The sequence below is a fragment of the Pleuronectes platessa genome, chromosome 5, assembly GCF_947347685.1.
Source record: "Pleuronectes platessa chromosome 5, fPlePla1.1, whole genome shotgun sequence".
In the NCBI taxonomy this organism is placed as follows: domain Eukaryota; kingdom Metazoa; phylum Chordata; class Actinopteri; order Pleuronectiformes; family Pleuronectidae; genus Pleuronectes; species Pleuronectes platessa.
In genome coordinates, this window is record NC_070630.1 from 7,330,973 (window position 1) to 7,351,910 (window position 20,938).

The 20,938-nt window shown below is 41.0% G+C and overlaps 3 protein-coding genes across 5 annotated transcripts; 1 reads left to right on the top strand and 2 right to left on the bottom strand.

Moving 5' to 3' along the window:
* Positions 1–3,687: 3,687 nt before the first annotated feature.
* proca1 (protein interacting with cyclin A1) lies at positions 3,688–6,936 on the bottom strand. The gene is made up of 4 exons (XM_053423294.1): positions 6,355–6,936; positions 6,125–6,257; positions 5,511–5,645; positions 3,688–5,386 (listed from the first exon to the last, which is right to left on the bottom strand). The coding sequence occupies exons 1-4, from the start codon at positions 6,863–6,865 to the stop codon at positions 3,688–3,690; spliced, it is 2,478 nt and encodes an 825-aa protein (XP_053279269.1). The 5' UTR covers positions 6,866–6,936.
* A 5,438-nt stretch (positions 6,937–12,374) lies between these two features.
* On the top strand, positions 12,375–14,262 carry zgc:174895 (uncharacterized protein LOC100126024 homolog). Its single transcript, XM_053422494.1, has 5 exons — positions 12,375–12,497; positions 12,676–12,769; positions 13,036–13,182; positions 13,932–14,027; positions 14,120–14,262. The coding sequence occupies exons 1-5, from the start codon at positions 12,375–12,377 to the stop codon at positions 14,260–14,262; spliced, it is 603 nt and encodes a 200-aa protein (XP_053278469.1).
* Positions 14,263–14,403: 141 nt separating this feature from the next.
* On the bottom strand, positions 14,404–19,918 carry rab34a (RAB34, member RAS oncogene family a). Of its 3 annotated transcripts, none has more exons than XM_053422496.1 (11): positions 19,662–19,918; positions 18,178–18,289; positions 18,008–18,099; positions 17,851–17,919; positions 17,151–17,252; positions 16,990–17,054; positions 16,841–16,892; positions 16,661–16,742; positions 15,651–15,741; positions 15,333–15,440; positions 14,404–15,252 (listed from the first exon to the last, which is right to left on the bottom strand). In XM_053422496.1, the coding sequence occupies exons 2-11, from the start codon at positions 18,250–18,252 to the stop codon at positions 15,185–15,187; spliced, it is 804 nt and encodes a 267-aa protein (XP_053278471.1). In that variant the 5' UTR covers positions 18,253–18,289; positions 19,662–19,918; the 3' UTR covers positions 14,404–15,184. The 3 variants fall into 3 exon arrangements, with proteins under 3 accessions (XP_053278471.1, XP_053278470.1, XP_053278472.1); XM_053422495.1 differs by having other exon boundaries at positions 19,654–19,915; XM_053422497.1 differs by having other exon boundaries at positions 17,851–17,916; positions 19,654–19,914.
* Between the last annotated feature and the right edge of the window lie 1,020 nt (positions 19,919–20,938).

A 20,938-nucleotide genomic window follows, 5' to 3' on the forward strand; every position in this document is an offset into this window, starting at 1 on the left:
ATATATCACTGGATCATTATTACTCGTGTCTGTATGTGTGAATAACATTTTACTAATTGGTTCAATTGGAACTGCACTAATAGTTTAATTACCACATATCTGACTATTTGCTTGATTGAAGTATAATCTCCAGTGTGTGAGTTTCATTAAGACTTTCTCCACTAGAGGTCCCAACAAGCACAATTTTGAACACCTCCGCTTTATTTATCTACTTCCTTCATTTAAATTATAAGCAGTCAGTAGTGGAGGAAGTATTTAAATCCATTCTGCAGTAAAAAAAAAGAATATGAATATTTAGCTAAATGTACTTTGAGTATCAAAAAGAGATGTACGTTCTGCAGTAGAGTGATTCAGCTGAAGTTTTACTTTGACATTATAAGATCATCAGCACTAACAAAGTAACATTTTCAGTTGTGACTTGTCAAGAGGGTTTGAACTAACTCACTTGGTCTAGTGGTTAATCCTCCAGTGGCACAGACACAAACGGACACGAGTGAAAACATATCCTCGGTGAAAATGTCCTCGGTAAATATATCGGTAACAGAAAAGCTGCCTTTTTTGTACTTTAAAATTAAAAGAATCCAAGTATTTGTTTCCACCACTGCATGTTAACATGTTAAAAACATTGTTGATTCGTAATCTTAAATTTGTCCTCATATTTGATCACGTTCTCTCATATTTATTCAGAAATGCAATGGTTGTGACAGAAAGGGAGAATACTGACAACAGTTTGTAGCAGCACAAAGACATTGATTCTGTATATGATACTTTAATGGTCATGTGTTCAACTCAACTCAAACTCACAAGCTTCTGTTTTAGTGAATAAGAAAAAGAAGGTTCTGAAGACAGAGACCGACTTTCATCTGTTTCTGTGTTCCTGCCGCAGAGAGCTGCCAGTGAAGTTCTTGTTCAGCTTCCAGTCCAACGGAAGCCAAGGGACACCGGTGCCTGCCAACCACCCCCCACCATCTTTCTGATGTTAATGACCATCTGTCTGTGTAGAGACTGCATATTTGTAGAAATACACAAATGTTGCACAGTGCACTTTGCTCCATGGTTTTGTCCATACGTACTCCACTTTGTTAAGAGTCAGCCCCGGTTCCAGGACGTTGTTCCTCGCACCCAAACAGAAAATGTGTGTCAGAAAAATGTGGGTTGTCTTTTCCACATTTGGCTGCTAGAAATTGTCGTAAGGGGCGTGGACAGAGGAGTGGCCATGAGTGGCATGATGTCCCCAGGTTAAGAAGATGAAAGGAGGGTGGATGACTAAACAGGCTCATGTCCCTGAACAGGAAAGAATCTAACAAGTAAAACAACCAAAACCTGAACCAGTCACGCCATTGAAAATCTGGCAAAGGGTTGATTTAAATATTCATTCAGTTGTTGAGTTAATTGTCTGTGAAGCACTGTGTTGGCCTGTTTGTGCGTCATACTTACTGTTGCTGCTGAAGGATTGTCTGAATTTGATGAGCTGCCTTTCTCCTCATTTCAGAAACAAGAGAAGACTGGCACTTCTTCATCCGTCAATGACACACAAGCCAATTTAACCTCTGTAGGTCTGTTCCTCTCAATCAATACATTCTCCGCTTTGTTGGTGACTATAATAGGTTATTGGATTCTCTGCCGCTGAGTGTATGTCCTCTCATTACCGTGTCCTTTTCTATACCGCAGATTGCGTTTTCCTTTGTGTGTGAGTCCCCCCTCAGATGTTGAGAGCCATCACTGCAGTAACGAGACAATACAGTGTGAAGGTTGTATCAGCTGCGCCTATCAGCAAGGTACAGGATATTGCAGTATCTATATTGCTGTACTAATAATCCATAGTAGGAAGTAACTAAGTACATTTACTCAACTGGACTAGATAGATAGATAGATAGATAGATAGATAGATAGAAAGATAGATAGATAGATAGATAGATAGATAGATAGATAGATAGATAGATAGATAGATAGATAGATAGATGGACAGATAGATAGATTCAAATATGCACCTGTGTTGGTGTCAGATAATTTTTTATTTATACGTGTTTACTATTGTGCTACTAAAATTATGCCTGACCAAAGTCGTGTTCCATAGAAAGTTGACCTGAGGACTGACGGCCTCTTCAGGAATGCCATCTGGACTAGACTGTTTCGGTTCATCTGTGCAGAAGATCTCTCTTCATCCTGTGGGTAATAATGTTCTTTATATTTTGACTGTGATTCAGACTCATTGGAGTTTTGAAACATACACTTTCAGTCCATTGGATGATGTTTCATGTAAACTTACCACGAGGCCAACACCTTCTCAAAGGTCATATGCTTACACAAGCATTTAAACGTTCTGCCAATTTTCCCGTCTCTTTGTGAGAATCGGCTTTACCACACATCTAATTGTGTTAGTCACTTTGCCATTTCAGCTTACGATTGTGTCTGAATGCTAAGCCCCTTTGAATGCTTGGATGTCCTCCAAAAAAATCTGCAAAGTTGAGCTGCAGCATGAAAGTCTGCATTGTTTCATCTGTATGCAAGACTAAGGAACGGGAATATTCTCAGAAAAGATTCTTCTTTCCTCAAAAATGCCAACATGCATTTTCTGTGAGTCTAATTTTGAACATTTCGGTCTTTGAAACACGTCCAGATAAATTCTTCTAGTAAGAGGGTGAGAATCAGCTGACCTGGAGGATTTCAGCCAGCGCACTGGGTGTTTCAACCTCAATGGTGGGAGGGGAAAGTATATAAGTGAGCTCCTAATCTGTGTGGAGAATGTGGTCCTGTCTCAAACCTGTGCCCCGGAGCAAAAGAGCACAGTAAACACACAAACGTTTTGTTGGCATGGTTTCTGTGCACAATACGGAAAGAAAGGTTCACAAAAATAAATGCCCCTTAAGCAGATTAATGGATTGAGCCTCAAGGTTTTCTTCCGATATTGATTAAATATTCCAGCTGAGATAACAGGGGGGATGTGGATATAAAAAGATTTTAACCACAGTAAAGTGTCACACGTCTCTACTGCTATTCAGATATCAGTTAGCTACAGATAATTTAAAGGACATAATCAAATGTTTTTGAAATGTTTTGCTTTCTTGTCTGGGGTTGGATCTCTTTATCTACAGTCTATGGGTTGGATCAGTAGACCACTCTCATTCATGTCTGTATTCTAAACAAGCTTATCAAGTGCTAGCAGTAAGCTAACCAACTGATAGCAGTAAGATAACAAATAAGCTTACCAATTGTTAGCTAAACTACGCTAACTGATCAGTTAGCGTATATCTAGTTTGTTTAATTCATGCAAAACCCAATATGTAAATCAACAATATGTTGGAGCATATGGTTTGTGTGGTAGCTAGCTGACAGGAATGAAAGTAGAATTGACCCTCAAACTCTCGACAAGGGAAAAAAAGAGGCATCATTCTCAAATGTAAAACTATTGATGGCCTTTTTTGCTTTTACTTTATTCATTTTTTTCACTCGACATAGCTACATGGAAGCACTGTGAAATACATTCATGGTCATTCAGAAAAGGTTCTACACACATCCATATGAAGTATATAACAGAACATGATCCATACTATACAATTTTAACACTGAACAAAGAAGATTATATATTTTGAATATGTATCATTTATCTCATTATGAAGCAGATTTATCTGATTGACAGAAGCTAGCAGAGCCAGTGTGGCCTTTTTGCAGCGAATCCCGCTGTTCTCATTGTGGTCTGGCAGATAGCGCTGCTGCTTTCCTCCTCTTCTTCCTGGTGAATTGTGCTCGTACTTTCTCGATCGTTATCTGAATCGGGCTCATGGCGGGAGGAGCTGAGGTGGTGACGCGGGGCCTGTCGGACGTCTGTGGACCGAGCTCGTCAGCAGTGGGGATTTTGGACGGCGTGGTTGTAAATGTCATTGGCATGTGTTCAAATTGTTCCAGGACAGAAAGTCCATTGCTGAGAGTAGTGGGCATGGCTTTCTGTCTCGACTTCCTGTGCCGTCTGATTGTTTGCCTGTGTCGTTTTGCACTGACAGCAGGGGGCGCTGTTGTGAAAAGCCTCCATACACTCTGAGTTGGAAGACTTTCTGTGGATCGAATTGCAAGAGTGTTGCTACCCGGGGCTGGAGTCGTGGGAATAGGGGCCAAATTTTCAGAGACGTTGTGATAAAATGTTTTTTCACTTGAAAAGGGCAAAGCCGTCTTCCTCCTCCTCAGTCCCCTCTTCTTTGACCTTTGCCTCTTCAAAACACTAAAGGACGAGTTCGGAGCTGTAATGTGGTCGGATGTTCTCGCTCCATAAATGTCCAGCCGGTGAGAAACCTGCGGCTCTGCAGTGGAGACTGGTCTTACGGTGGGAGCCCTGTTGAGAGGGATCACATTCAGATTGTCCACGGAGGAATTTTCATGGGCAACAGCCACAATGGGGGAAGCTGTGCTGACTTTCCTCCTTTTTTTCCTCCCCTCTCTGTCTCCCCTCTCCTTTGACCTGTTCCTTTTGACTTTGGCGATTCCAGTGGGGGTACCAGCACTGCTGACAACAGGTCGCTTTTCAGGGTCGCTCTGAAGGCTTTGTTGCCGGGGTTGTGCCAACGGGCTTATGGTAATGAAGGTGGGGACAGAAATGTCACTTGACTTGTCTGTTGTGCTCCTTACAACCTCCTCAGGAGAAGGAGGAGGAACGTTCTTGCTCTTCTTTCTCCCCCCCTTTCTTATCCCTCTGGTTCTTGCTTTACGTGGAATAATGGTTGTGTTTGTTGAAAGAGTCCCTTCCTCTGCTGGCTTCTTCTGGACTATGATCGATGGCGTGGTGGAAACCGTCTCCTTATCCATAGCTGGTTCATCTTTCATGACTTCGTTGGAGGGCTCCTCTTTTCCTTTGAGCTCATATTCATTGTCACCGTCTCTGTTTGTACTTGACTGGTCATGTTTGTGTGACTCACTGATGAAGTTACTCAGGGCGATGACTTCCCCTGGTGTGCTGCCAGAAGGCGAAACCGCAGCTCTGTCGTCTGTTTGGACACCTGCCTCTGCTTTCTGCTTTCTTTTATTCCCCTTTCCTTTATGCTTTTTAGGGGTTTTCTTCTTCTTCCCTTTGTTCTTCCTCTTCTTCTTCTTCTTCTTCTCTGAGCTCTGTGTCTCTTTGTCAGAGTCGCTGGTGGAGCTTTGCGAGGTGGAGACAGTAGCGAGGACCTTGATGAAGTCCTCGGCGGCGGTGACGACGTTTGTGAGTGAGGGATGTTCAGGGCCTGGCATGGTTGACTGAGTTGGACCCTCCGGTTTTTCTTCCTCCTCAGTTTTCCCGGATTCTTTATTCTTGGGAGGAGCCACTGTCAGCTCATCGATGACATCTATACCACCAAAGTCGTATGGGATTGCCTCTTTCAGCAGAGCAATGGGGAGCTTCTCGTATCGTTTACAGCTATGAAAAAAAAAGAGGGATCAAAGTGTGTGGTTAGGGGGGGGGGGCGTTAGTGTGCAGATATCAGGGGGTAATACTGCTCAGTATGCTGCAAAGCTACTTAAGAGTTTAACTCCATACTTACAGGCCATACCAGTGCCGCTCTGCACATTGCTCCTCATAGGTTAACTCAAAGCAAGGCGCGTTGAGAACGTTGAAGAACGCCTGACCAACAACCCTGGAAGATGTGTCGTTGACTTTCCTCAGACAAGTTTTCAAACTTTGGGGAAATGGACACAACAAAAAGTCTTGTTTCATTCAATTGCAAAAGAAAAATAAACCAAAGTGTAAACGATGCGTTAAGATATAGACACACGTATCCTGAATTTTCATGCATCTGCGAGTCAAGCTCATTAATTCTGAAATTTAGATTTTCCTATAACCTCATTTTTGGGTCCATACGATGACTGCAATATTGATATGACTAAAAGGGACATAAATACCAGTTGGTTCTCATAGTTCACTGAATTCACTTTATTTTAACATCATCAATAATCTGTTAATTCTGATGTAATTTCATTTTGTGTAAATCTGATTTTAAACTCCCACTGCACACAACGTGTCGATATTTGGACAGAACAGGTTTGTCAATATGACTAAACGCAGGTGACTCAACACATTCCAGCCTCTCTTTTTTTTTTTATATAATCCATTTAACAATCTGGGTCTGGCAGAAGAATAAAACGTTTTTTTACTCACGCATTATCACAGTCACAATCGGAGATGGAGTGCAACTTGAAATTGGTGTGGCCATAGTTTGAGGAGAAGGCGTGGATGACATGAGGACAGTGGTCGTGAGTTCTGCAGCAGCTGTCGGTCTCTGCAAAGTCTCCTGCAAAGAGGAGGTCACTGATAGTAAACCTCGCACAAACACTCTTAATGCACACAGGATGTAATTTGCTTAAAGATGTAGAAGTTGTATAACCTACCCAGCTGCTCATAGTTATCAGCCATGTTACCGGCTCCGCACCACAGGGTCCCGGGATAAGTGAAACCCCTCTTGGATCTTTTTAACACCTTGTTCTGTAGCGAAGAGTCATCGCTGTCCTCCCTCTTGTCGCTGCGCCCGGACCTCTCTCTGAACTCGTGGCAAACCAGTTTGGCTTCATCCATGCGCGTGAAACGCGTCTCCAGCTGTTGCCCGGCTCTCTGTTCCTTCAGCCCCAGCCTGCACTCGTGCATGAAGGATTTCACCTGCATCTGGTTCACTATGACGGTGCAGTTCACGAGCTTGCCGGCGGGACTTACGACGGAGCGCACCACCTCTGCTCCGTCTGACACCTGGTAGAGGAGGTTCTCCCCAACGCTGGACATCTTTGCGCAAAAGGTGCCGTTGAGCATGGAGAACATTTCTTTGCTCTCCTTCTCTGCGTCCAAGAAGTCTCCCTTGACGAAGTTTCTGTCCAGATAAGACAGAAAGACAAAGAAGACCGACCACATGATGCGGCGTGTGGCACTTTCAGCACCACGCGTAACGGAGACAGCTCCTAGCGGTTTCCTGGCGCTCCCGTGCAGCCCTCCCACTTTTAAGGCGAAACTCGAGTGGTGCGATTATTAATACGGCAAATGACATCACTGGGAGGAGTCAACTGAATTAACCTCTTTAGATTTCCCCCTTGGTTGAGAATCTTCATGTTACACTGAGCGCCAATGCGCACTGAGCGCGCGCATTATCCATCAGATCACCCCACTGAGTGAAGCCCTGCAGGAGTGGAGGAGAGGGTTAATTAGTGGGTGTGTGGCTCGTGAACCACCAGCACCTTCCACTGCACATATGACCGCTAGTTACCTCCCAACCCCCTCAGCCTCAACCCCCTGGAAAGGGGAGATTTACTTTGGGAACGCGCACGGAGGAGGTTCCAGCTTGCCCTGCTCCCCATGGTAACAGGCATGGGGTGATTGTGCCAACCCAGGAGATTGGACATCTTTCAGATGCCACAAAACAGGCGCTGAATTGGCGATGACCTAAATCACAATGAGCGCCAGGGACTAAACTCATTGTGGAATGTGGAGAAAGGTTTGGTGCTGCACGCAAACCCCACGGACTGACTGAGAGACCTCAGCAGCCCGCGAGCCTGAAGTGATGGTGATTAAGACAAAACTCAGCATTATATTTATGACTGTGCCCTTATTACTCAAATTAGTCCAACATTAGCCCAAGTTGCTTCTATAGGTGCATGTTGATATATTATTTAAATCTCTAAATCAGTTTTAAATGTGTGTTAGGTCAATTATGTTTATTTGGATGGATTTTGTAACTCTTCCCTCACATCAGTCAGACAGTTTGGATGTTCCCAGTTCCCTGTCCAAATGCTTCAATTTGTATTTTCTCCTCTATCATGAAAATAGTATTGAATGTTCCATGTGAACACAGTTTTTAGAGCAGTTTAATTGTTCCTGTTTTGATTGAACATGTGTCAAGGTTGAGGTGGTAAAAACAAAAATGTATTTTAACTAAACAAAAGAAAAGCAAGCACGGAAAGGCTATTATCAAAAGTGTACAACAAAAATTCCTAAAACACTTTATCTCAGAGTTTAGAGGCGTGACAACAGTCAATTGGATCCAATGATAAATGTTCGAAACAAAGGTAAGTGTTTAAACTGCCAAGAAAAATACATTTAACGTACAGTTTTCCTCTAACAAATGAACACCGACTGATTGGTCAGAGGTTCATTGACCCAAAACATCAGAGAGTGGCATCAAATAGTGAAAGACCTGCACCGTCTCCAGACTCGTACTCCAATGCGATTATTGATCTGGATGGAAGGTTGAAAGTTAAGAATCCTGCAAGTGTAACACATTTGTTTGAACCATATTTCATTTCCACTGAACAAATGTATGTTCGGCTGCTCAGTGAGTAAGAAATTTAGATGGTGTTTATTTAAAAAGACAATTCCATGGTCATCAATCTGCAACTGTACCTTTATTCTGAAAGACAATAAACTGTGTAAATTTAAATGACAGCTGAATGAATGAAGATGTTCCTGAACTTTGGAGCGGAATCCCATTGCATGTTTAAACCTGCCTCAATAGAAGCCACATATCTTTGGTGCCACAGTTGAGAAGAAACACTTTTCTTTGGTACATTTTACCTGATAAAAAAACTGGAAAGGTTGTTAGAGTTCCAAGTGGGAATGTTTGCTGAATTAGGTTCAACTTTTGTTTTGGACGTTGGAAGACCTTTAAGATCTGAAAACCTGATGTATCTTTCCTGTGCTAATTGGTGTTTGAATATGGACCAGAATCTGGAACGCATTGTGGTGTCTAGCAAGTTGCCTGCACACCGGGCTTAGACACAACAATTCAAGAAAAAGAAAAAACAGTTATTCAGTCATTTATTTCATCCAGTCAGTCAAGAAACGGGTTTTGTGGATTGGATTATTGTCCATCTGTAGCTGATCAATAACTTTGTGGGTTTACAAATGTCAAATTCTCACAGTTGAATGTAGAAAAGGACGAAGAACTTTGTGAACAAGGGACTGTTCCCCAGAGAAAAGAAAATCTTTCTAATCAGCCCAGTGTTATGTCACATGGCTGGTCTTAGTCAGAGCTCTAGAGGCGGAGATCCAGCCTACTCAAGCCACTGAAATCGGATTGTAGGAAGGCGGAGAGAAATGATGTAAAATCACCAGAGGCAACATTCGACCAGATCTTGAAAGAGGGGGAGGAGGATGGGGGGGAATAGTTTCTCATGAATTAAAGTGGAGGAGGGATTGAGTGCGAGAAGACGTGAGTAATCCTGCTGTTCATCAGGAGATATCTGGAGTCAACTGAAATCACCCAGTGAAGCAGAAAGCTGACACTTGTATCTGTGTACTTTAGGATTCCTGCTGGGTTACTTTTTTCTCATCCACAGACAGGCCGGCAGCTTCAGAACAGCGCCCCCTGGATGAGCTGAGGTGTCAGGGCCCCTTTGTGAGACCAGATGTGTTTGCAAAGTGTCCAAAAAATTACTCTTGTAAGGTAGTGAATGCAGTGACTTCATAAAAAACAAAAGCTGTTGATCTGTATTAAATATGATACAAGTATCAGTAACAATGTAAATATATATATATATATAAGCAGCAAACAACAATGGTTTATAACATATAAAGTTCTAATTAACACTTTTAATGTCTCCTGTGTGAATGTATGAACACATAATAAATGATGAAACAGTAAAGTCTTCATTTCCCATCTGCCTCCAACAGAGATGTATCATCAGGCCCTTTTGACCTACACTGTACATGAGACTATGTTCATTTCCACCAGTAGCCCAGTAACACACCAGTGATGATTTGTAGATAGGGTTGCAAAGGGGCGGACAATTTTCAATACATTTCCGGAAACTTCCCCGGAAACTTTCCATGGGAATATTCAGCTCGGGAATTTTGGGAATTTTGAAAAAAATATATATACGCAAATTAAACGCTGAGCAATAAAAACATCATTCAAAACTCTATTTTAAAGATGTATGGAATGCAGCACACGCTGCACGTTGAATTTCAACCCTGCACTGTGCATTTCTCCATCACATGCACAGATAATTCCCATCATCCTGCACACTACAGCTTCTTTATTATTCAGTTTTACTTTACAGTAATACTTCCTTACTACATTTTAGTGTGTAATAAACCAATCATTGAAGTTAAGTTAAAGTAAAGTATTCTCGGAGATATGGACAGAAAGGCCAACCTAAGTAATTTACACAGAATATAAAAGGAATTATGACATTTTTTATAAATTAAAAACACATGAATATTATACAACTGAAACGTTTATAAAAGTATAATATTCCTGTTTTCTGAAACTTTTTCAGAAAGTACTTAAGAGAAAAGTTTTTTTTGTAAAAGTTTTAGATGACTATTCTCATGATGTTGCTCCATGCCTGCTGGATGTGTACATATTCTTCTGTTTGTTTGCTATAAGGTGACAATAATCTTTTGTATATGTTTAGTTTACAGCCTGTTTACACTGCCACCAGGTGGCTAAACACATGTATTGTAGCAGGTCTAGGCATTTCTTTATAAGATACTTCAAAACCTCTTAATCAATCACTATTAACTCAACCAGCAGAATCCTTCAAATATCATATGTATGTCTTGTCAGGTTTATTATCCTGTAAATTTCTGTGCAGACGCAAACGTGTTAAATAACTGTACAGTAAGTTCACTGGGTTCAGGATACACATAAATCAGAAGTGTGAGAAAGTTACTGTTGGCAGAAATGTGGACACGCATTCTTGAGCACAGTTTGAACTCCGTTGCACAAAAAAGGGTCTGAAATTTCAGACATGAGTTTATTTTCTAACAGTGATAATCTGTACAGTCTCAACACCGGGGCGTGAATGGTCTCATCATGGATTCCGTGTCTCCTGCGGTGAGCCCCGTCGCAACCTGAGCCTGTTTACACGCTGGTCCTCTGAAGGCAAACGCCTCAGGACTGCAGGCGTGGATGAGAGAAAATATGAACATGTTCAAAGGATCAGAGGAGGAATTGTCTGTATGTACGTATCTCATTGAAGGGAAAATCATAAATATGCATGTAACGACAATAGGATTAAATAAAATAATAAATGAAAGCAAGTGAAAAACAGGAAGAAAAGAATCAAGAAGTTTATTATGATCAGTTAACTGATGAGATCAATACGTATTGAGATGAGTACGTCTCACTTCATTTAGTCTAGTGTCGATTCTCAATTGCTCTCAATGGACTACACTGTTGGGTTTGTTTTTATTGCACAGTCCTCACAGATGCAACTCATAGAAACCAGGGATCAACTACAGATATAAAAGTCAAATGAATGTCACAACGTCTTGCAGCTGAGGCCTCAGAGGAGAAATACTCACGTCTCTGTAGTAAACATCAGAAACTTGCCATGTTTAAACAAGTTTAAACTCAACACGTCCACTGAAAAGTCCCACGTATGAGCAGAAACTGTGTGAAAGATATCTTTATTTTTTTAAGCATTGGCTATGTTAAACGACCGGTTAAATCACAATGACATTGATCTCATTTGATTTACAGAAGTAACATTTGTGAAAGAATCTGTAGTTGAAAACTTTTCCTCTCAATTAACATCACACATGTTTAGCCTGAGGAACAATATATAAATACCTCCTGTTGTTTTTTCCAGTTTTTTCCAATTTCCTGAAAAATCATACTCTGCCATTTTATCTGCATGCCAAGAATCACCTTCTCTAAAGTCGCTGGTTTCATCTCAATATAAAAAGCATCATTCCAGCACTTCATCATATGATTACAGCTGCACTCTGACCTGTATTATACAACAATAAGGTCCATTTGACATGTAAACACTGAAACTACAGGAAGTTTTAAGTCTTTGCAAGTTGATTATTTTCCTACTGTTGGGATTAAAGGAACTTAACCACTCTGGGTGCTTTGGACAAAGGTCAACAGTGATGGAAAGTGCGGAGGAATTTAAGTAAATTAGCTAAAACCCTTACGCTGGCGTCTTTTGTTTATTTTGTGTAATTCAGTTGTGTCACAGGTTTTTTCGGGGAGAGGTGTTTGTGTGAGATTTGAGTTTCCAATCTGCATGAGCTCATTTCTTTAGATTCATGTACGTCTGAGAAGTGTTGTTTACATTGAAAGGTGTTGTTGTCATTTATACATACACATATTTGATTGTAAATGTATCTTTACTGCACAAATAAATAACCAATAAATATAACAATCTTTCACTGAGCTACCACACACAGTTTATTAATAAAATCAGAAGACTTTTCTTTGCATGAAATCTATCATGGACAGATTTGACACGGTTCAGCATATCAATGCCCCGGCACTGACCACACAGAGAGTGGGTAACTGTGCTCAGTGTTATTAACAGCCCTCTTCCCACCCACCATTCACCCACACTGGAACCTGATGTCAGTGTCACTCTCTCCGACTCCCGGTCCGGTTCTTTCAGCCTGAAACAGCACAGACAAGTGTGGCGTTTACAAAATGGACGTGTTGGCCGCTCCTGCAGACAGGCGTAAAGGATGGTACCTTTCCCTGATGGCACCCAACACAAAAGGACCAATGTTTGCCTGGCTGGATCCGTCCAGAATCTACTGCAACTCCCTGGTATGATGGGAAACTTGAAGAGTTCTAGTGTCTCGGCTCAGGTTGTTGATACTGTTGCTTCTGTCTTCACTCCCACATTCACCCAGTTTGTGTAAAGCTCATAAATGCACATGCGGTGGCTGTGACTCTCATGCACACTTAGCATTTTGTGCGTTTGCTGTGTTTGCACTCGATGCAGGCTCTTGCAGACTGTGTCTCAGACCTTCTCAGCCCATTCCAAAGGGACACCATTGACCTGGTTGCTGGGATAGATGCAATGGGATTCATTCTCGGTGAGAAAACAACGACAGCAAATCATTTTAAGAAGATATGTGTAAATGGTAGTTTACGAGCATGTCACATCGGTCACACTAACTTTATTTTAGGAGGCAGCTCAGGAAACCTTACCCTCTGTCCTGGACTTCAGCCGGTGGGGGTTGGGGGACAGTGTGTCTGGGGTGGTGGGTGTTTAAAGAGACAGACAGGGCCAGTCACAAACCTTAACTGTCCTCAGGAACACTGATGCAGCCTGCGTGAAAGTGTTTGATGTGTTTTTCAGGAGCGTCCGTCGCCACCACTCTTGGGAAAGGTTTCCTGGCCATTCGTAAAGCAGGACACCTGTGTGTAGCAACCCAGAACCAAACCTACTCCGACTACACAGGCAGAGAAAAGAATATGGAAATAAGACTGGACGTCATAAAACCTGGTGAATCTCCATTTATTTTTTATTCTGTAACCATGTCACAATTTGTCTTCAACAAACTGGACTCTGGCAGTCTTGGTTTTCACGTGGCAATGACATGATTTGGACATATTTATTTCTTCTGTTTTAAAAACCCAAGGTCAACTTTGTTATTTCGGTTATTTTCTCTTTTAGTTGGTTGATTTTTTTCTATGAAATATCATAAAAATACAGAAAAATGTCTGTGACAACTTCAAACATGTTTTTAATTCAACCCGGAACACTTTTTAAGTCACAGATTTAATCAACTGATTCCCTCTCACATAGCACCTCCTAGTGGTGGTTGAAGAAAATTACACATCAGTGCATAACGGAACACATATCTGCATGGAGAGTAATTAAACCTACCTCCTAAATTATCTGTACTCATCAAGGTAGTAGTATTAATAATTTAGTAATGCAATAGAAAAACTATATATCAGCAGAACAACTACTTTTACATTTTAAACCATGTACCTTGAATAACTCAAGCTAAATTTCCACTGCTAGACTATTGTATTGGTCCTCAATGTTAATACTGACTACATCAACTTGCTTTGTATTCTGCACTATAGATTTTTGGGTAGTTTTTCCTCACCCTAGTGGAGGGTGAAGGACAGATGAGGTCACACCTTATACAGATTGTTAAGCTATTGTTAATAAAATGTGAGTTGATAACTGTACTACTCCCATATATATAACTGGAACTAGTAGTTGTTCTCTCTGTCTTGCAGGAATGAGGGTGTTGTTAGTGGACCAATGGATCGAGACCGGCGGTACAATGAAGGCTGCCATTCAGCTGGTGGAGAGGCTGGGAGCCACTGTTGTAGGTCAGTCAACAAGTCGTTGTTATATGATCATGTATAATGAATCTTTAATGAATCAACACTGAGCTGTGACCGTCTCGCTCTGTTTCCTGCAGGTGTAGCAGCCGTGGCGATAGAAAACACTGAAGGGGGGAAGTGGATTAAAGAAAATTACAACTTCTCTCACTGCGTCCCTGAAGAGCTGCAGAGCCAAGTGGATCGGAAACATCTGGAATTTTTCAAAAGCTTCAACAGCTGAAATAGGAGATATAACTTCACATAAGACAGATATATTTATATATATATGAAAGAGGAAATAGTTTTGCACATAGATCTTGTATTTATTTTAAAAAAGTAGAAAGAGTCCCGTTTATATATAATAACAAGCTGCACTGTGATGTTTAGTAAATAACAGTTTAATCAGAATACATGTTATTCTCTTTGATGATGATGATCTGATATATTTTCCCTTTTTAATACCTTTATGACAATTGATGAGGATAAAAAAAACAAAAAAACATGAACAGTTTCTCAGTTTATGATACAAAGGTGATCATCGATATTCAGTCATTGAATTCATTGACAACAAAAAGCAAAAAATACCTAAGCATAAGCATAAGCTGCACAATAAAACCTTCAAGGCTGCATCTGCATTAAAACAATGATTCTCAAGCTAAGTCTACAGATAAATCTGCAGGGTTGAGAGATGATAAGCAGAAAAAAAAACTGTTAGTAAAAGTTTAGTTATTCCACTTTTCCCAATTCTTGATTGTTGTCTTGAATTGAAGCTCTAATTTGCAATATCATAAAAGAGGCAAAGTACAGATTTCATTGAAAAACATTTCTAAAGTAAACAGCAGTATTATTATGTAAGTACAGCAGCAAAAGGATATATTTAATTCAAACACTATGTAACGTAACCATCCACATGTTAAAATCAACCACAGTCGTTCTTTGGCATCTCATTAGAACCAGTCATTTATGTGTCGCTCTGTAACTCCACAAGAATCCACATCCCGCCGAGGAAAAGTCGTGGCAGTCTAGGAAAAACTGAACTCCACCGCGTCAGGAAGTGAAACTCCAGAGTCCCACCTCCTCCTTTCACCACAGAAACCCCTCCCATGAGCTGGAGAGCAGCCACAGTCTTTTTCAGGCTGACTTTGAAACTCCTGCTCCCTTCCTCACTGGCAGCAGTTGGGCCCTTTCTTCTTCGATGTGGCGTTCAGGCTGTTTGACGTGCTGCTGATTCCTGAAACAGACGCAGAGCCGGGCGTTAAACCACGGATGTGCTGGTTCTCACAGTTACAGAGAGATCGAGCAGATACTCACTGACGACTTCTCCAATTTGTCTTGTTCCACTTTTCTCCAACTCGGCCAGAACGTTGGTCTCAAATGCAATCGATGCAACTCGGAAGAAAAACTCATTCACGTTTTCCCCTACAGCGTTAAAGAGAAAAAGTTCAGTAAGGGACTGTGGGAAAATTACTGCAGCGCAGTTAGGGGTTGAACTATATATGTTCCTTTCATTTCGATTGCACTGCACTTACACGTACAACAAGTAACAGAATCTTTTTGTCTGACATTACTTCCCCAACTAATAGTTTTCAAACAGTAGTTCATTAAAAGTTGGTGTCCGAGTGTTTTTACCTGTGAGAGATGAAACAGCCCAGTACTCTGCACTGATCTCTTGTGCCAGTTCGAGAGCATCTCGTTCAATCTGAGAATACTGAGCAGGAGACTGTCGGAGAAACCAGAGGTGACAAGGTTAGACATGGAGTAACCAAGATAAACCAAATGACTCTTGTGCTAAATGCTGCAAATAACTGATATGTTCATTTGTGACCAATCTGAAGAACTGTGGTCTATACAAGTAGTGGAAAAAGAAGAAGAAATGTCCATCTCAGTGTGTTTAAGCCTTGCCTGAGGCCTTCAAATTACTTTTATCTGAGCAGGACACGAGAATCTTAAAATATTTATGTTACATAAAACAAAAAAAACTCCTCACAATTATAAACCTAGAAAATGGGACTTTCAGTGTATTTGCTTCAAAATACCAAATGATTAATATATATTAAAAAAATGACCTCAACAATCGTTGAATTATCAAAATTGATGCAAATTTTTGTTGCTTGATTAATCAATTAATGAACTAAACATTGCAGCTCTACTGCAAAAGCAGCGATTCAGAAATTAGCTGCTCCACGAAGACAAATAGACGCATATTTTAAGTATTTCAATAACGAGCTAAAAACATTTGGAAGTAGAAATGAAATATGAGTCAAGAACAGCAGCTAGTGTAAAAATATAGCATTACTAATTTCTACTACTGTGAGTAAATCCGGCTGATAGACACTGTACATCAAAGTGGGCCGAACTATACTGAATTTGGGCTGAAATCAAACAGAAAATGTAAATAATTCAAGAAGAAATACAATTTAGAAAATGGTCCAATGAAGATTTTTGCTTCCCACCACTGTAACACACAGTGAGTAGGGTCTGGGGTTATTTGGGCTCTACTGCAGGATGAGAAACCACATTCCTGAGGCTTGAGCCTGGACACAAACGCCCGGCGCAGCTGGAGAAAATCCAAACTATTAGACTCCAGTGAAGACACAAGCTAAAAGTTCACGGGTGTTTTAGAGCAGTAAATGACGTACGCTCAGGTCTTTCTTTGTGCCGACCAGGAACAGCTGGACGGCGGTGGGGTCATTCTCTCTCAAGGCGTCTTCCAGCCACTGCCTGCAGACAAAAGAAAACACCATGTGTATGAAACCTCCAGCTGGGACAGAAAACAACCGGGAGAGAGCAAACAATCTGCTGGTGATGAATATGTTTACCTGACGTGACCCAAAGAGGTGACATCGTTCACATCGAAAGCGATGATCACAACTTGAGGAGGAGAAAATATCACGTGATGAAAAATGTTATTTAATGTTCACACATAAGTCTTAAGTATATTTCTTATTTGTTCAGACAGATCTCTCACCCTGGGCTCCTCTGTAGTATGTGGAAGCAATGCACTTGAACCTCTCTTGGCCTGCAGTGTCCCACCTGTAATGGAAAATGTGACTGGTGAGCGACAGCTTGTCAGAGACGGTGGTTTACAGCTCTAGCTTTCTTTGTAAGAAACGTGCTGGTAAGACTCACAGCTGCAGGCTGAAAGGAACGCCCAGCACCTCGAACCGCTCCATCTCAAAGTCTACTCCGATCGTGGCCTTGTAATTCTTATCGAACGCATCTTTGCAAAATCTGAAATAAATGAGAGTGGATGTGCTCAGAGGATCCAGGTGATGGATGGGTAGAGGAGCTAAGGTCGACAGAAAGTAACTCAACATGCATATTCATTCAAATATAAAAATTAAGTGATTCATGTGTGACTATGAATTACCTAGTGGACTTGGGAATTTGTTTAAATGGTTGGTTCACGCGAATTACTGAAAAATTACAATACACCATTTTCTGCCCTAAACAACCAGAGTGTGATTCCTATATAAGCAGTGAGGGTAAAAAATAATGATTTGAAGTTTTTCATTTTTACATCTTCAATACTTTTAGCCTCAAAAACAAAACACACTATGATTGTTTAAAATGTGTGCAAACTAGGCCTTTAATTTTACTTTCCATAAATTCCTGGTGAACTGCTGCATCTATTTTATTGAAAGTGTTTGACGCATGTGTGTATTTCAATGCAAAACACTTCAACACCTTTAAATAATAAAATAACAAATTCAGAGGTCTTTGCTTTAATGAGGAAGGTGAATGTTTCCCTCCATTCTTCCTTAATGAAGTTATTCATTTTCCAGAAGTGCCCTTGAACCTGCTTTCCCTCTGCCGTGTTGGAGCTTACCTATTAATCAGACAGGTTTTCCCCACAGCCAGGTCGCCCACGACAATGACCTTAGAGATTTTAAATCTGCTGACAAGAATAAAACAAGAGGCAACAAGTGAGCAGCAGAATACAGCAGATCCCAGATCAGCCTGTGGTGTATGGTTTGAGGACTCACCCCACGGTGCCGGTGCGCTGCTCCTGGCAGGCCGTCTTCACTTTATTGTTGAATTCATCTTTAGTGTGGACAGCGGCTTCTCTCCTGAAATACTGCAGGAGAGAGAGAAGGCTTTGTGAGGCCGTTGACTGTCCCACTGATGTGAGGCTTAAAGGAGCGACTGGTTTTACCTTAGGAAGCTGAACGATGATCCGGTCCCTGCGAACAGGAGGAAGAACGCTCAGGCCGGAAACTCGGACCGACATGAAGCCTCGGGTTGATTCAACGCAGGGTCACGGTGAGCTGGACGGAAAGAGAAGGACAGCTGCATCAACAGTCTGACATTTGAACTCATAAAAAATGTTTAAAAGTAGAGTGCCATGAATTTTTTATGCCTAATCATCAGGCCTGGTGCCTGGTGACGAATAAAGCTCATCTAAAATCTAAGTCTAAACTGAAGAGATAGAAATACAAACTAAATCCCACATCACTCCATCCACCGTCTTGATACATTACTCGTCAGGAGGGACCCTGTTTGTTTTAGATTTATCTTTTATCAAATTGCTTCCATTTTTGTCCGTGCGTCAAGTTATCCAACACATCTGGATTTCCCCCTGGTGGTCGGTGGCAGTATAGGTCATAAAAACTGCCTCCTCCATGTTAGTAGATGGGACTAAAAAGTAAGAATATAGCCTACGTCAAATCAGTTATTTCTCTGTCATTTTAGGAGGTTGTTATCACACTGATGTACGTTCAAGTGTTAATGTTTCCACATTTCTTTCATGTCATTGGCTATGACGTAATTTGTTATACCAAAGGTTCAGTGTGTAGAATTAAGTGACATCTAGTGGTGAATTTGATTGTTGCGGCTTCCCTTCCAAACACACATCTGTTGTGGCCTTCAGTCGTCATAGAAACTCAAAAGGTGTTAGTTTTTCCAATTTGTTCTACCGTAATAAACATGGCAGCCTCCGTACAGAGAACCCACTTCCCATGTAAATATAACGTATTTAAATATAAAGGGCCCATTCTATGGTAAAGAAACCAACAGCTCGTAGAATTGAGATGAAACACACAAGTGAAAACTTCACAAGGATGATTTAATATTATCCGACACTCAGATCTCACACTATGAACCTTTACAGGAATCAAAATGGTTGAAAACAGTTTATGGGACACACACCTGGCAAGTTGGACTTTTGGTATCTTAGCCAATGGATTTACGGTAAATTGTTTCATACGGAAGGTTTCTGGTCGCCTGAGGCAGTAATCAAACATCCATGTTGGTTTCCTGGCCCCACGGGGGAACGTTAACTGTGTGAAGACCGTCTGGTCCAGAGAGAAGCAGAGACACAACTCAAACTTACTCTAAATGAGGGAATGAGCCGGGACACAGACAGATCTGTGATCAGATTAGTGTGAGGACCTGTTTAATCCTATTGTTCCTCTGATCTTCTCCTGTAGAAGAAGTTAGTAGATGTGGGCAGAGCCGACAAGAAAAACCAAAACCTATTTTTGTATCATTTTAACTGTGACCCGTAACAACCCCCCGCCAACCCAAACACACACACACACACACACACACACACACAAACACAGGCAAGCACGCACGCACACACACACACGCGTTCCAGTAGAATTTAGAAAAAGCAGCGTGTTGCTGTTACCTCAGAACCTCTTTTCCTCTTTTCCTCTTCTCCTCTGTGTCTCCCTCGTCTTCCTCCTCCGCGGATGTTTCGCTATCGGGATGTGAACACGTCCATGTTTCCTGCTCCGTCTTGAAGTGTGCTGAGTGTGAAGCGGATCCACGGCTGTTGAGACGAGGGGAGCAGCAGAGAGAAGAAGCCGCTGAGCTGAGTCACATCCCGGGATTCTGTCTTCTCTTCCCTCCCCGGATTTTCTTCTGCTCGGTCCCCCTGCTGGCGGAAATGAGAAGTGATCGGAAGCCAGGAAAAAAGGGGAAAAAAACATCCATCCATCCATCCATCCGTCTGTCTGTCCGTCTGTCCGTCTGTCTGTCTGTCTGTCTGTCCGTCCGTCCGTCTGTCTGTCTCTGTCTGTGTATCTATCTATCCACCAATCCATATTCAAGTCATTTAATTGCTTTTGCATAGTTTATATTTAAATTTTTGTTGTCATTATTTCATATGATTATATAGATTAATGAGGGCTGATTTTAACTGATATTATTTATTATAATGATTCAAGTTTGTCCTCCCTAATTTTGCTTTGCTTGTGAAGCAAAATAGTAAATTTGAGACCACAGATAAAAGTTTAGATGAGGAACATATCTGTGAAATAATCTGCACAAAATACGTTGTACCAGTATTTATTCTACATCTTCATAATGTCACTGTTTCCACAGTATTGTAATTTTTTTTTATTTCTGCTTTTGCAAGGGAGAAACAAGTGTAATCAAAATATGTCTCCAACAGGGGGAGCCACAACTCAGCTCTGACTGATGTGTTCAGTCTGTTTGTAAACACAATAAAGTCTGATAATGTGTGCATGGTGTATAAACACAAATGTAAATATTATGCATTATACAACAATAACATTATAATGTATTCAAATCTGATCCATGATCAGATTTACCTCATAGGTGGAATAAGGTTAAACATTTGTACTTTTGGTTACATATTGACCTGACATCCTCTGTCCTATGTGACAGTTTTATAATATTATAATAATATTTGAATATTAAATAATCAATAGACTGATCGAAAATGTCCACAAATCAAAGTTACAGTACTTTTAGTACCAATGTATAAGCCTTGCTGTTGATGAGGCCTCTAATAATAACGTAATATAATGTGAATGTTGTCCTCTCCATAAAAATGTACATCTCGTACAATAATGTAACATCTCGTACAATAATGTAACATCTCGTACAATAATGTAAAATTACAGAATAATTACATAAAAAAAATTCTTAGTAGAGTTCATATTAGA

Coding starts and splice junctions, on each gene's coding strand:
- rab34a (XM_053422496.1), bottom strand. CDS start 18,252: ATGTCGGTCCGAGTTTCCGGCCTGAGCGTTCTTCCTCCTGTTCGCAGG. Junction 16,743..16,840: donor ACCTCTTTGGGTCACGTCAG/GTAAACATATTC, acceptor TTTTGTCTGCAG/GCAGTGGCTGGAAGACGCCT. Junction 15,253..15,332: donor ACAAATTGGAGAAGTCGTCA/GTGAGTATCTGC, acceptor CGTCTGTTTCAG/GAATCAGCAGCACGTCAAAC.
- proca1 (XM_053423294.1), bottom strand. CDS start 6,865: ATGTGGTCGGTCTTCTTTGTCTTTCTGTCTTATCTGGACAGAAACTTC. Junction 5,646..6,124: donor GATTGTGACTGTGATAATGC/GTGAGTAAAAAA, acceptor ATTTCCCCAAAG/TTTGAAAACTTGTCTGAGGA. Junction 5,387..5,510: donor GAGCGGCACTGGTATGGCCT/GTAAGTATGGAG, acceptor TTTTTTTCATAG/CTGTAAACGATACGAGAAGC.
- zgc:174895 (XM_053422494.1), top strand. CDS start 12,375: ATGGACGTGTTGGCCGCTCCTGCAGACAGGCGTAAAGGATGGTACCTT. Junction 12,770..13,035: donor TGCAATGGGATTCATTCTCG/GTGAGAAAACAA, acceptor TGTGTTTTTCAG/GAGCGTCCGTCGCCACCACT. Junction 14,028..14,119: donor GCTGGGAGCCACTGTTGTAG/GTCAGTCAACAA, acceptor TGTTTCCTGCAG/GTGTAGCAGCCGTGGCGATA.